The sequence below is a fragment of the Alosa pseudoharengus genome, unplaced genomic scaffold (genome assembly GCF_046254945.1).
Source record: "Alosa pseudoharengus isolate Yale_2024_CS ecotype anadromous, Long Island Sound unplaced genomic scaffold, YU_APseudo_1.1 YU_APseudo_1.1_scf_15, whole genome shotgun sequence".
Lineage (NCBI taxonomy): Eukaryota > Metazoa > Chordata > Actinopteri > Clupeiformes > Clupeidae > Alosa > Alosa pseudoharengus.
In genome coordinates, this window is record NW_027468620.1 from 10455251 (window position 1) to 10470533 (window position 15283).

Sequence of the window (15283 nt, forward strand, 5' to 3'; positions counted from 1 at the left end):
CGTCCCTATGGCTCGAACGAGGCCGAGAGAACCACATCCTGAGGGGAAGACTGGGGTGGGGGTGGGGGGGGCAGCAAAACACGAGAGCCCTGCTTCCCTCAACTGGAAAATCAGTTACACAATGTGAACTTTTCACTGACGACTGGAGCGCTTTGCTGAAATTATTACAATTGTTGCTTTCATTTAAAGCCAAAGTGGAGAAGGAGAAGAAGAGAGGGAGGGAGCGAGAAGGAGGGAGAAAGAGAGAAGATGAGTGAGAATGAAGGAGGGGAGACTGAAAAAGGGGGGGGGGGGGAGAGAAACTTCTCAAAAAGAAAAACAATAGCAGAATGCTCCTATTGAAGAGTTCCGGCAGCGCTGATGGCGAGAGAGATGGGGGGGGGGGGGGGGGCAGAGACGCATCCGCTCCCTGCCTTGATGTGTCGGCCAAGGTGGGTGGCTCGCCGAACGTTTCCCAGGGTTCTCGACAGGACGGGGAAAAGGGCAGGGCCAGGGGCGGGTGGATGGACAGGGGGGCAGATTGCAGGAAAATAGAGGAGAGAGGGAACCTAGAGGACGACAGTGCTTATGGGGCAGACATGAAAGCGAGGGAAGGGCCACAGCTCACGGCCAGAGCAGGACATCAGGGACAAAGCAGGCGTGAGGAGAGCTGGACAGGGGGGTCCGGGGGAGGGGGGGGGGGGGTAAAGAGGGGAAACGCAGCATGGACCTCCACAGGAACTGGAACAGGAACGCTGGGCGAGCCGAAATCCCTGTGCCGCCGCACCGTCCAAAGCGTCTCTCCGTGTCTGTATGCACACACCTACACCCCTGGGCGAGGGCCTCGGGACCAACAATCCTGATTAGCACATCTGAGCTTCCGTGCCCACGCAATAGCGGGAGAGAACAAAAACACGCCATTGAGCAATATGTCGATGCATATGTGTATGTGTGTGTGTGTGTGTATGTGTTTGTGGAAGTGTGTGTGTTTGTGTACACATGAGGGAGAAAATTAAATGGATAAAATTACGCATCCAAATCAATCTTTTCAACACTCGTCCCTTCAGTCAATAAAACATCCATGCAGAATAAGTCTGTGTATGTATTTATGCGTGTCCAGGATAAATAGGAAACAGATGCCATGTATTCATCCAAAAACACAAAATAAATGTATACAATTTCGTGGCTTTACTGCTTCTTCTGGTGGCTCTGAAAATAAATAATTAGCATGCATGGGGTTAGACCATAAGAAGTTCACACAAGACCACCACTATGTGTGGCGGCCCACCTACGAATGTTAACAAGAAAGACAGAGAGATGTCAAAAAGAACAAATATGAAACCAACAGAAGAAAGACAGAGATAGAGAGTGAAAAAGAGACAGAGACAGCAAGAGTGACAGAGAGACAGACAGACAGAGAGAGAGAGAGAGAGATGAGAAAAGTGAGAACATGCCTCAATAAGTAGTTATGTTGCCTGGCCCGACCACATCCCTGAGAACCAGATTGTTTCCGGAAGCGGCAACCTCTGTTCCAGAGGACCACCTCATGTAAACACAGCCCTGCCTACGCAGCACGCGGCGGCCGAGAAGCCCTCAAGTTGGCGAAGCCGCCCGGCTTGTTTCAGCCAAGAAAGTCCTGAAAAATGGAGGAAATACCGGAACATAAACAGCCCTCACCATAGATCGGGTCACATTTCCTCCGCGCGCCGCCGCTGCGTCCTCCGGTCTGCTCACACACACGACAAACCGTTCGGGAAAGACACGTAACTCTGGGGAGAAAAGCAGAGTCGGGGGGAAAAAAAACAACAATAACAACAAAACAAACGAACTTGGACAGTGGAAACTCAGACAGAGAACTGCCAGGGTTCACTCGGAGTTGGGAGTGAACTGACTGGAGGGGTCACAGACTACCGGGTGAGCTTAATAACCCTCCTCGTTCTTCTCTCACAGCAGGGAAAAACAGACTGTGTCTTTTTAGAAGTGCTTTTTGGGGTTTCTGAAACAAGCCCACACCCCAGAGAAAAAAGGTTGACAGCCCAGGTTCACCTAGCTAACCCTCTTCATGGGAAAGACTGTTTTCACTTCGAGAGCTTTGTTCTTTTTAAAGAGCGATCAGAGTGGATAAGTTGAATCATGTTAATGTGGAACATCAAGAAAAACTTCAATGGACAAAAATCCCCCATGCCGCACTGCTCAATCAATGGAGGTTCGACTACGACATCCAATACTGACAAAACAAACCACATATTTGCAGCACACTCCAACTCTAAAAGGCAGACCAGACAATGTGAACTCAAAGTCCTGTTTTCTTCCCATTCAATTGAAAAAAAAAAAAAAAAAAAAAACAGATTTACATTCTTTCATGTTTTTATCGTCTTTTGTTTTGCCATTGTCACAGTTTATTTTTGCAATTCTCTCGCGAGCATTAAATACGATACTTTTGAGTGTTCAAAACTGTCCTTGGAAGACAAATATAGCCCATGTCGCATCAACTGACTTTCACTGGAATGTAGGGGGGGAAAAAATAAGCAAACAATTACAGGCTGCCAAAGACAGTGCCAGTTCACCACTACTAGGACTGTTTTTAATCTGGGGGAAAAACATGGAACTCAGCAGTCTTTACACTGAGCCTAACCATTATTCGCTGGTAATTTTCGGGCCCTCAAACCACAGAGAGAAGCTAAGAGCCCAGCGATAAGCTACTCATAGGTCACAGGATTTAAGCAGTGTGAGAACGCTCTCTTGATCGCTCTCATTTGTTTTGTTTTTTTCTTGGCCTCTTGCACCAGCTCACCCACTATCCATGTGCTGCAACAGGACAAGCCCTAACATAGACCTAAACGAAATTATCCTAGTAGTAAGAAAACAAATGAACCCATAATGTCTGTACTGTATATGCACAGATGGGAACGAGCTCCTCTACAAAGTTCCCCTTAAAGGCAAATCCTCATCTCCAGCTGGTGGCATACCTCGGTGACGTTGTTTGGCGATGCATCTGAGATTGGCGTGCCTCTTCATGAAGTACGCTGCCAGGCGAAAGGAGGGCCCTGCCAAAGACAACAGACACAGAGTTAACTCAGTAGCAAGGTGGGCAGGTTGGCGATTTGGAAAAGAGCTCGGAGTCATCGTGACAAAACATGGTGCCGGCTTGCACAGGAGACACTGAACATTTTCATAATGCATAGCTGGCCTATAATCAATTGGGCAGCGCTTGTCAGGAGCCTGTGGTATTCAAATGAATGCTGATACAGGCAATGACGCGGGTCAGAGAGAGAAAGACAGAGAAGGAGAAGGAAAGGCGCTGCCGCAAAGAACAAATCATTTCCAAATGCAAAAGAGTGGCTTCAATTACGCATGTGGGATATGTGGATAGATCTTATCACCTCTACACCAACAAACACTCTGAACAAGAGGACATGGGGTTGAGAGTCATGACACTCAATGGCCATGTTTCAGGTGCAGTGTTATGTTCAAGCAACACAATATGGTTCTTTTAACTTACAACATCAACAACGTCATTCATTTTAAAGCTACACTGAATGAATGTTTCTGATGTTGTTGATGCATGCCCAGAGCACCTACAGTAGTATTGCACTATGATGTTGTTCCAGGTTCAGGAGCATAATTCTTTTCATCGGTTTTAGACAAATTACTGTTTACCGCCTTAGTGCTAAATGCCATTGGGTATTCACACCAAGGGGTATAAAAACCTATTCTTTCATCCTGTTGCGGAAGGTGTTGACATTTGTGCTCAAAAGCCAATCCAACATTTACTTTGAACAAAAGAGTATGCTGAATACTTTAAATGTAAATCATAAAAACACCCTTTCCTTCAGTGCTCCTTTATTAGCGTGCTGAAAGGTTAAAATAAGGTAATAAAGAAATGACTGTCCACATGTCCACAGTAATTACAACAGATACAAATGTGTTTTCCAGTGTTTCAAAAGGAGGACTTTTCAGTCCGAGCCACTTTTTTAGTTTCCCATTCACAGAACAAGGGCTGTGTATGAACACCAGAGTAAGTGCACACGCACGCACGCACGCACGCACGCAGGCACACACACACACACACACACACACACAATGGACTTTTTATGAGACCGTGAGAAGTTTGCTGAATTTGACAAAACGTGTATTCTATTACAATCAATGAGTGCACCTTTAACGCTTAAAGGCCAGAGCAGAAAAGGCCTTGTGCAAATTGAAACTGCCTTGTCAACAGCTCTGGCATGGCCGCTCAGTGATGCCAGGGGCTGCTGAGCCTTTGATGTACTCAATAATAAGGCTGACAGAACGCCCAAAGAATTTACTGCCTCCACTGGTGTGGACGCCGGATGATGAATTCATCATGCTTCACTGGCTTTGGGGAAGGAAATCGGACGTGTTGTTGTTCCATGGCTGGTCTGCAGGCTTTTTTCTGCTGACAACAGACCCCAGAGATGAGCAGAGCAACTCAACTCAATTGTGCCGTGTCCAGGCTAAGCCAATAAAAGTGCTCACCTCCTGGGTCCTTACCTCCTCCTCCTAATGCCCCTCAGATCTCGTGCCACTTTAACTTTCCAGCCTTCTGATCTAAATGTGTCATTGTTTTCGATTGGCTAACCCACTACAGACCAAATGATAGGCAGTGATAAATGATGAGAAGCAAGAACACCAAGCTTTGGTTCACTAACCAAAAGGTCAAAAGGTCTCTGGGGGACCCCTATCAGTGCTTAGAATCGGCCTACCCCCCAGCAGCGCCCCTGTATCATTATATGATCTGATGATCTGCTCTGTTGCAGTTGTTGCACAGCATTCAGCAGTCAGTGTTTTTCATCAGGAAATAATCCCCATCTCTGTCTTGTGCTTGGCAAGTTATGTGGTGCTAATCTGCATTCAAATCCTATTATTCCATGTGAACTTTGCATAGTAGAGCAAGTTCATGGCCTTTAATTGTAGTCTGCTAGACAGCAATTGATCCCTCTTTAAAGGACAAAGCCATGGAAATGAAAATCGTAGGGTACAAAACCATGCACCCATTCACTTGGGTTTTATTTAAAACCAGCGTGCATACAGGGAAACAAATCTACTGACCCAATGTTGTTTGCTATTGTTGAAGGAATGCAAGACACAGTCTGCAAAAGACACAGCACTGTTGCCTAATCCGAGAGGAATTTGTCAGTGAGGAGGGGAAGGGTCTGGCTAACACGCTAGCAATCCAGTTGTGCTTTGTAAACAAGACAACAGGCATGCAATGCTGTGTGAGCCCTCTCTGTGACCGCGATAGAGATGCAGACTCTGTGTCTGTCTGAAGTACTGTAGGTTGCCCCAGGCTGGTAGGGGGGTACCAAAAAAATACTGCAACCACTACCACCCCCTCAGTTTCACAAACAGTGCACATTCATTAAAACACACCACATACATATGAGAATTTCTGGTATTTTTTCCCTGCCTTGAGCTTTTCTCACTGTTACCATTTAACATGACCATTAACAAACAATGCTGGCAAATGAATACTTGACCGACAGGCTAGCGCCGACAGACAGAGATCCATAACTTTGGCTTCAGACGACCACCTGTCGAAAATGAGGAGGGGGCGTGTCGGGGCCAGACTGGACCAATAAGAGCGCACTTCATCTCTCCACGAGTGATGACACTCATGATGGCTCCTTGAACAACAGTGACACTTCAAAAGAAAGCCTGTGGTGAACCCGCAGGTAATGACATGTAATTACCTTGTCTGCAAGCCACAAAACTTCCTCAGAGTAACTTTAGGCAAATGACTGATGGGTCCACCTCCACCCCCCCTTCACTTAATGCTTTAACAGCACCCTTTCTCCACACTCCTGCTGTGTCATTTTTGCACAGTCGAGGTCCAGTGATATTTTCCATAAATAACTGGCATTACTAAGAGCGCTACATCATGGAAACAACTGAAAATTGTCAAGACAAACATGAACCGCCGCAAGACACATTGCCCAAGCTCACGCAAACAGTTCTTCATGATACACTCCTTCCTCCCTCGTATTCAGAGTTTACAAAACATGTGGCTAGGCTAGTTCTCTTCTCTAACACTACACACCGATTGTTGCCACGCTTCTTAGAGATCATGTTTTAAACCACTCTTACTGGAAAAGAGTCTTCTTCTCAGAGTGAAGGCTGACAGACCTGCCCAGCAGGCTCCAGCAGACAGATTTACGTCACTGTCCCAACCTCTGTAGACTCCAGACTAGGGTTCCCATGCTAAACAATGCCATCATCTTTCTCTAGTTTCGTGAGAGAAAGGACAACTTGCTGCAGGGAGACGGAGCTCAAATGATTAGGTATTTGCCCCACTACATGATGAGAGGATTCAACTCCAGAGAACCTGAGGGGTTTTATGGTGTAATGAACAATGGGAGACTCAGCAGCAGGCCAAAAAAAAACAAAGAATTTAATATCCTATCAATCAGACGCTGCCAAATATCAGTAAATTACCCGTCATCTTCTGACAGTAGCTTGACAGTTTGTTTACAGATGGCTTGTACTGCATCAATCTAGTTTTTGCTGGTCTCCACAGCAACCTGCTACCCATGAGTGCCACCTTCAGCCTGACCAACAAGACCATGAGAAAATATTGTGAAAATCTAGCTACTTTGTCATAACATTAGTCTTGTTAATAACCCAGCCAGGTCCTAGGGAATTTTTTCCCTGTTTTTCCCCTCTTGTGCTTTAAATACACAACACTCGAAGCCTTCTCAGAAAAGTATGCAGATTGGTATCAATCTTGAGTTTGTTCTTCCCATTTCTGGAGTGGGAGGGAGAGCAAGAGGAAAGATCTGCTCTCACAGCTCATCAGGCTGTGTTTGGGGAGCTACCATTTTTGTCCATTAAAACTGGATGGATAACACCCTTCACCCCTTTTTTTCCCCTCCCTACCAAACACCCTCCTTCTCTCTCTCTCTCTCCCTTGTCTCTCTCTCCCCTCTCCCCTGGTGATTTGAGTCTGCCAATTCCCAGGACAAGGCAGACTAGAATGTCTGGACCCAGAGTTGGGAACCACCAAGAGGCATGACTTGAGACATCAGCTGTTGCTCTGACTCTTAAAGCTCCCTACGCCGAGTGGGAGTTGCTGTTGGCGCCCGTCCCAGGGTCCTTACGCTAAGTGATTGCCGCGTTCTTGTTTCCGTGCTCTGATCTCTGAGTTAGCAAGAACCCTGCTGCGGGGGGAGAAAAAGGGTCCCTTTTTTGCCCGAGATCCACAAGTTGCTCACATGATGCTGTTTTGATTTGCCTCTTTGAAAGACAGACTGACTGCCTGCCTGCCTGCCTGCCTGGGTTCACGAGGTTTATCTGACAGGACGGGACAGGTTGCTTTTATATTGCTGTTTGAGCTGTACATATGTAGCAAGCATATGTTGTGACAAACCCTCCCCACAAGGAAGGCAAGCAGTGCATGACCAATTAACACGTGGCAATGGGCCATCGGGAATCGGGCCACCGATTACGGTGTAATCGTATAATGACTACACATTGACACCGAATATGCATTTCTCTTGGTGGAGATGCGCCTGGAGAGCAGCAGTTTCTGTCAGATTTGAAAAGCAGCTCCAAAGCACTGAGCCTTGCCAGCTCCTTGTCATAACCTACCACAACAAGACAACAACACAATATGTTTACCCACAGACTCCACACAGCTGAAACACATACAGCTTGTGTATGTGAAGCTGTGTGTATGTGTGTTTGTTTGTGTACTACCCCCTCCCCCCACACCACACACACACACACACACATACACACTAAGCTTTCACCACTTCCTGGTGAAACAATGAGGGGGAAGAAAAGTCAACAAACCAAAAGAATGTCAAAAGAATGTGCACTAAAATGGAGTACAGCACTGGATGATTGCCATCACGACTCAAAAGTGCAAAGGCAATGTGGACCAGTGGACCCCACACCCCCCTCCCGTCACAACCCCCCTCCAGGACCCCTCAAGGGTTTCAATCACTGGTTTGGTGAAAAACAACAGAAAATGCTAACAAAAGGTTGATGGTAATGTTAGTCACTGGAGATGAACCAAGACTACAGTATCTCAACATTTCTGATGAACTTGCTCAGGATAGAGAAATATACAGGTGGGATAGGCTTTGTCCACATCTCTTTGTGCTTGTAACTAGGGCAGACTGAGGAGGGAGGAAGGGGGGGGGGGGTGTTGGGGACGGACGGACACACACACACACACGCACACACACACCACATGTAAGAACGGAACGGGGCTTTCCTGGAAGAACATCACTCTCTCGCTGCGTAACCATAGCCTCGGCTCTTCAGCCAGTGCGCCTTATCGTTCTGCACAACGTCCACCTGAAACAATATTTGCACATGAGTGTTCAATTTAACATTTGGGTGACCCCTCCCCAATGGTTACGAAAGACGCCAGCGTGATGGCGCGGGCCAATGAGCACACTGGACACAGGACCACAGAATGACAAAGAAAATAAGTCAACTAACCAAGCCTCCTTCAATAACACTACGAGCCCACTACGAGCCCTCGACATAATCTGACCAAAAAAATTCAGTAGCAGCACTTGGAGAGAAAGAGAAAGACAGTGTGTTGACAGCGAAGCGTGCAAAATGCCAGGGGGACAGGTCTGAACAATCCTGATGGCAATGTTACGCTATCTTCTGTTTATCCTATTCGGACAAGCTGAAGCCATCACAATAATATTAGGGTGGAGCATGAGCCCTGTTGTCTTAACTGCAGCCAAAATCGGTGCACGCCTTGATGTGCTGGCATCGCCTCGCCGTTCTCAGGCACTAGGAAATCTTTGTTTTGAGAAGCAATCATTTCAGTTCGAGCAAAATGTAAACACATCAGGGAGACTTCCACCCCCCAACCCCCACCTCCTCCTCCAGAGAACAGAGCAGCAGCGAATAGGGTGGCCACGACTAGACTGCTTACTGGTCTTTGCTTTAAAAGAACATCTGAGGGGAAAAAAAGAAAAAAGAAAACCCGTCAGAGTAAAATTCGTCATACACTGTCTGACAAACCCACACAGTTTCATTGAGGAAAATCCCTTTTTATTAAAATGTCCAAACTCAACAATTAACCACCTACACTTCTCCAACATAAAACCTGTGGCTTAGGACAGCATGAGATCATTGGGCCAATGAAACAGAAGGGAGCAAGAGTGTTTTCCCTCTTAAAATCAACAGTTCCCACACTCCTTCCACATAAACAAAGACTGATTGCAGCCTCAGAAAAAGGCAGCTATGGGTGGCTTATATTATTTTTATTATTAGCCTTTTTTCCCAGCAATATCTCTTTCCACATGACAACCACTTGACGTACTCAAGCTTAACGACACACCTGCACCAAGCACATACTGTTCCAGACCACCAGGTCAAATAAGAAGCTTGAAAAGTCCAATCCTGCGTACATTCACATCCACTGACAGACATGCACAGGCTCTATAGTGACTGTGCTGAGAGGGGAGGCAAGAAGGAACCTGCTTAGCCCCTTTGAGGAGTACGATGAGAAATACTGTGTGTGACTAAAAGGTTGCCAACTGAAGGATCCATTTGATGATATAATAACTCAAGCGATACTAAAGATACATTCTAGACCTGTAGGGTATACCTCTGCAATAACAAAATTAAAAATCTCTCTCCTCCAAAGGTTAGTCACCGCCATTGGGAGTATGGGCATTAATGAATGGTATAATGACGAATAACTGGGCAGAATTTCAGATAGAATTCGGTGGGAATTCTGGAACGACTTGGGGGCAAAAACAAAGCACTCTCTCAAAGGTCAGTCAGCCCCACTGGGTTCCAGTAGATGAATGGTGTGCGGGGCCTGAGCCTGAGTGCCTGCAGCCCTGCCTGACTTATGTGCTGTTGTGCCTGCTGCTGATCCGCTGTGCCGGGGCTTTGGTGCCTCCTCCACAGCTACATTGGCCTTCATTAGATCCAGGCCTCTTCCCGCCTGCTCGCCTCACTCCCCATTCGTCTTCTCACTTTAGGCATGTGCAGAGCCTGTCTGTAGGGAGCTGGGGCACCCATCAGCAGCGCACCTGGACGAGACCTTCCGCCATCTGGACTGCAGCAGCTCAGCTCCGCTCCGCTCAGCTCGTGACAGTGAGCTAATGCTGGAGCCTAAAGGAAAGGAAGGGCTGAGAAACATGTGCTCTTCAACTGAGTCTGACACACTCGTTTAGGTGTTTAAATAGCATTTTTATAAAGGCCTGGCAATGTGACATTGCGTGGTGTTGATAGCTATGAATCACCGTGACACAAATTGGCAGACAGAGGTGGTGGTGGTGGTTGGGTGGGGGAGGGGGGGGGTCACCTGTTTTCCTGAAAAGAGGGGAAAGAGGAAATGAGCGGGAAGTCTTTAATGTCCATGCCACGAAAATGAGGAGAGAAAAAGGAAAACACAATCATATGTAGAAAGAAAAACAAAGTGATCCTCTGATTCCTCGGCTAATTCCTAAAGCCAGTGTTCTGGTCAGGAGACATAGTTACCCTGAGTTCATGGCGAGAGTGTGTGTGTGTGTGTGTGTGTGTGTGTGTGTGTGTGTGTGTGTGTGTGTGTGTGTGTTCATGGTTTGCGAGAGGAACTGGTCACATGAATACCGTGCTCAGGCTCCCATTCCTCAACAGTAATTACACAGAAAAGAGGCTGGGGTGACAGCAGTGGTGAGCTTGCGGTTCCACTCCACAGATCTCAGCTGCTGACCAAAGAGGTGTGTGTGTGTGTGTGTGTGCATGTGTGAACTGTAATGAACTGGATTAAGGGTTCACACTCACACACTGGCCCTTTGCTACCCAGCCACTTGTGTTTTCAACACCAGTCCACCGCACAGGCTGTCATCCATATTCAGTAGCTAGACAGCTCTGCACTGCTTGGCAAAGGCCAGCTGAGCTAAATCATCCCCCAACAAATAGGTCTTGTCAACAGTGATAATGCCTACTCATTTTGTCAGTGCCTGGACTATGTCTATCCGTCCCATTCATTTCAATGGAGACTCTGCTCACTTTTTTTGGTGTCCATATGATAGATAGCTTTCTTTCTGGAAGTCATCCTTGTGGGGAAAATGTCGATATAGCAGAAATATAGCGGAAAGACAGGGGAGACAACAGCCAAAACCGATACATCTGCACTGTGTCAGGGGCCACAGCCTACTTTGTGCCTAAAGAATTCACAAATTATAGTTGCTGGTGTTACAGTAATGTATCTGTGTGCAGTCCTGTATGTGTATGTGTGTGTGTGTGTGTGTGTGCGCGCTTGTGTCTGCATGAGTGTGTGTGTAGTATATGCTTGTGTGTGTGTGTGTGTTTATGTGTGTGTAACTATGACTGTTATCACATGTGCGTCTGCCAATGCTGTGTTGGGACAGTGTGTCGTGCGGCTTAGTGACAGGATTTACACAGCAACAGTGGCACCAGGGGCTCGTCGTCGCTGCCTTGGCACAGGGTCAGAGACATAGACCTGGGACTCGGTGGGTGCTGGGGAGGGGAGGTGTGTGTGTGTATGTGTGTGTGATGGAGGGGAGGGGAGGGTGTGTGTGTGTGTGTGTGTGTGTGTGTGATGGAGGGGAGGGGAGGGTGTGTGTGTGTGTGTGTGTGTGTGTGTGTGTGATAGAGGGGAGGGGAGGGTGTGTGTGTGTGTGATGGAAGGGAGGGTGTGTGTGTGTGTGTGTGATAGAGGGGGGGGGGAGGGTGTGTGTGTGTGTGATGGAAGGGAGGGTGTGTGTGTGTGTGTGTGTGATGGAGGGGAGGGGGGGGTCCGTTTCCAGGCCAGCCTCTGGAATCTGCACAGCTCTACCACAGGTCTCCATTACGTCCAGCTAGCTCTAATCCCCTCTCCTCACCCTCACACACACAAGCACACACACGATTGCACACACACACATACACACAGGCATTTCTCCCCCACCCCTTACCCTTTAGCACCAAACCCCCTCTCCCCTGTCCTCCCGGGTCCCTGGGCATGGGGCAGGTAGCGGAGGGTAGCGCTCCCACATGCCTCACATATACAGACGGGGAGGGTAGAAACACATAGCGCTAGACCACAAATAACAACAGTGGGAGTCGGGGTGGGGTGTCAGGTAGGGAGAGAAACAGAAGGAGGGAGAGCAAGAGGAGAGAGGAGAGAGTGAGAAAGTGAGAGAGTGTGTGTGGTGTGTGTGGGCGTGTGTGTGTGAGGAGAGAGGACGAGAGGCGCCTTTGAAGACGGCCGTTTATAAACACAGAGCAGTAGCAACAGAGAGGGTTCCCCAACGGCAATGCACAAAAATCACACACACACACACACACACACACACACACACACACACACACACACACACACACACACACACACACACACACACACACACACACACACACACACACACACACACACACACACACACACACACACACACACACACACACACACACACACACACACACACACACACACACAATTACAGATATATTGCAACAGGTAATGGTGTATCTAAGACCTAAGTGGTTGAAACTTACACTGGGAGCAAAGAAGACTATCTTCCCTTTTTTCCCTTAGTAACTGTCAAAGAAATCCCAAAAACATGGGAAGGCCTAGGGTAGCCTACATCAGATGGCCTAAAGATTAGGCCATTCTGCATAGCATTCAGTGATTTGCATGCAATAACCTTGATCTACACGGACCTTAGATTACCAGGGTCTGGATTTTCCAGGCTACAAAAGTGCACCAAATTCAACACAAATGACTCAATACACTTGGAGGAGGTCTGCGTCCTTTATTTCGCTGTGGTATCATTTCAGTATCGAGTATCGAGATATTTATGTCAGGTATTGTATCGAAGTCATAATTTTGGTGTCGTGACAACACTACACACATGTTCTTCACCCTCTCCGTTATCAACATGTGCATGCACGCGACCACACACAAATACAAATCGAGTAAAAAAAGCAGTCGAGTATGTGACAGAGTGCAGCACATCTGTCACGGACAAAGGCAGTTTTCCCGCTGCAGCACAAAAATGACTTTTGTTGAAATGAATATGAAAGCTTATGTATACGATATGTGTCTGGTTGTAACATTGATTGGGGACATGTGAAGTTGTGTGTGTGTGTTCTAGACCTGCTGTGTGTCTAAAAGCAAAGGTAATTCCACACGGGAACTTGTTTAGGTGAGTGTATGTACGGGAAATGAAGACGCAATATGCGTCGGGCCGACTGTAGCATATTCTATCTGAACGGTAATGTAAGCGATAAGCGCGCATTTTTAACATCAATGCTTACGAGCCGATAGAAAGAAATGTTAGGTCTGTATGGGGAGATATGCATTAACATGCTTACCTGTTGCCTGCTTGTAGTGTCTTCCGGGTATGGGGAGCAAACCGAGGTGCGGGGCATGGAGAACTTTTATGCATTCTTTTCGCGCTTTGAAGTGAGAAGCGCTCATTGGAGCAGGGGTGTCTAGACGGTTTATATTTGTTTCCTTAATGAGGTTTTATTGAGCATGATCGTAAGGGCACATGAATGTTTTTAGTAATGTGTATTGCTTGGATGTTGTGTTGGCCAAAATATGATGCCTGTGTGTTAATTGATTTATATCGTTACATGGTTGAGACCTGTGGGTTAAATGGGGGCTGTTTAGCTCAGACGAGGGACTCCTCTGTAGCGAGAGGTCATGCCAAAGGACCTCAGAGGTAGGCCTAGTTCTGCGTGGGCATTGTCCCTGTGTTTATTTCTTGTTTTGACTAAGTGTTTGTTTGTTTGTCATCATTGTTTTGTTTTGTATTAACCTGCCGGCAGCCTAACAAAAAATAATAATAAAAGAAAAGCCTTTTGACTACAACGCAGCATTTGTACATCCTTCAGTCTGACCCACCATCCGCTCGGGCGCACTCCTTTACAGAGTAAAAAAGCATGCTTTTAAGTACTTTGTCAAAACCCTCTATTTCAGAGCGGTTGGTAATCGTGACTACAGTAAATCTACCACTCAGAAAGACTATGTGTCACAGCACGGACCTGACTGCAGTTTTCTTAGGCGTATACATACACATACATATACACACACACACACACACACACACACACACACACACACACACACACACACACACACACACACACGTGTACACAAACACACTCAAGTATTAACATTCACACATTCTCTCTCTCTCAGACACGCACACTGCATGCCACTGCAGGCACATCACCGCTGAGGGCACGCACACACACACACACAGGCTCGCTCACACACACACCACACACACACCACACACACACTTAAAAAGCAATGAAAGGAAAAAAGCTAGTGCACAAGTGGTTGCTTTCTCAGGAAAAAGAAAACAGAGCATAAAAATGCTTGTCAAATGGAAAACTCTTCCCTCAATCTTGCACAAAAAAATGCCTGTCTCCCATCTCTAAACCCCAACCCCATTCCACGGCACTTCAAAATGAGTTTCAGAGCATCACCCAGCCCCAACCCCAAACCCACGGCAGACTCAAACCAAATAAATTAGTATATATATATATATATATATATATATAATATATATATACACACACAGTTAAGAACAAAATTATTCATACCCCTGGCAAAATATTGATGTAATGTTGATTTTCTCTTGACTAATATGTTTGTTCTGACTAAAAATGACACTGCCACATGCCAAAAGGTTGTAAGACAATGTGGTTGAAACATGGAATCAAAAAAATATTTGTATCTTTTTTTTTAACATTTTTATGAAAAATGGCATGTCCAAAATTATTTATACCCTTTTTAAATAATCAATGAAAACATCTTTATTTACCATCAAAGCTCTCAAAATGCTTCTTATAGTACCTACCAAGCCTCTCCATGTCTCCACAATGATTTTAGACCACACATTTTTAGCAGCAATCCGGGTTTTCAGTCAGGAACGATTATTTGCCATCACTCTGGCCTTGTGCTCACTTTTTTGACGGGTTGAGGTCTGGACTCTGGCTCTGCCACTCTAAAATGTTGATATTGTTCTCAGTTAACCATTTCTTGCCTTGTTTGGCTGTATGTTTTGGATCATTGTGTGGTTTAATGGTCCAATGATGCCTATTGAGGCAGGTCTCTTGGCACACTGCCTGATCTTTTCCTCCAAAATCTCAGTGTAGCCTCTTGCTTTAGTGTTAGTGTTGTAAAAATAAAAAAAAAAGATAAAAATGATTTTTTTTGATTCCATGATTCCACATTGTCTTACAACCTTTTGGCATGTGGCAGTGTCATTTTCAGTCAGAACAAACATATTAGTCAAGAGAAAATCAACATTACATCAATATTTGCCAGGGTATGAATCATTTTGTTCTTAACTGTATA

General features: G+C 46.2%; 1 protein-coding gene across 1 annotated transcript in view; it reads right to left on the bottom strand.

The window, feature by feature from the left end:
* The window catches only part of slx4ip (SLX4 interacting protein), a 54793-nt gene that overhangs the window by 16298 nt on the left and 23212 nt on the right, over positions 1-15283 (bottom strand). The window contains exons 5-6 of the mRNA XM_076285494.1: positions 2949-3026; positions 1657-1748 (exon numbers count right to left, since the gene is read on the bottom strand). Coding sequence (XP_076141609.1) covers positions 1657-1748; positions 2949-3026 — 170 coding nt within the window. The remainder of the gene's footprint in view (positions 1-1656; positions 1749-2948; positions 3027-15283) is intronic.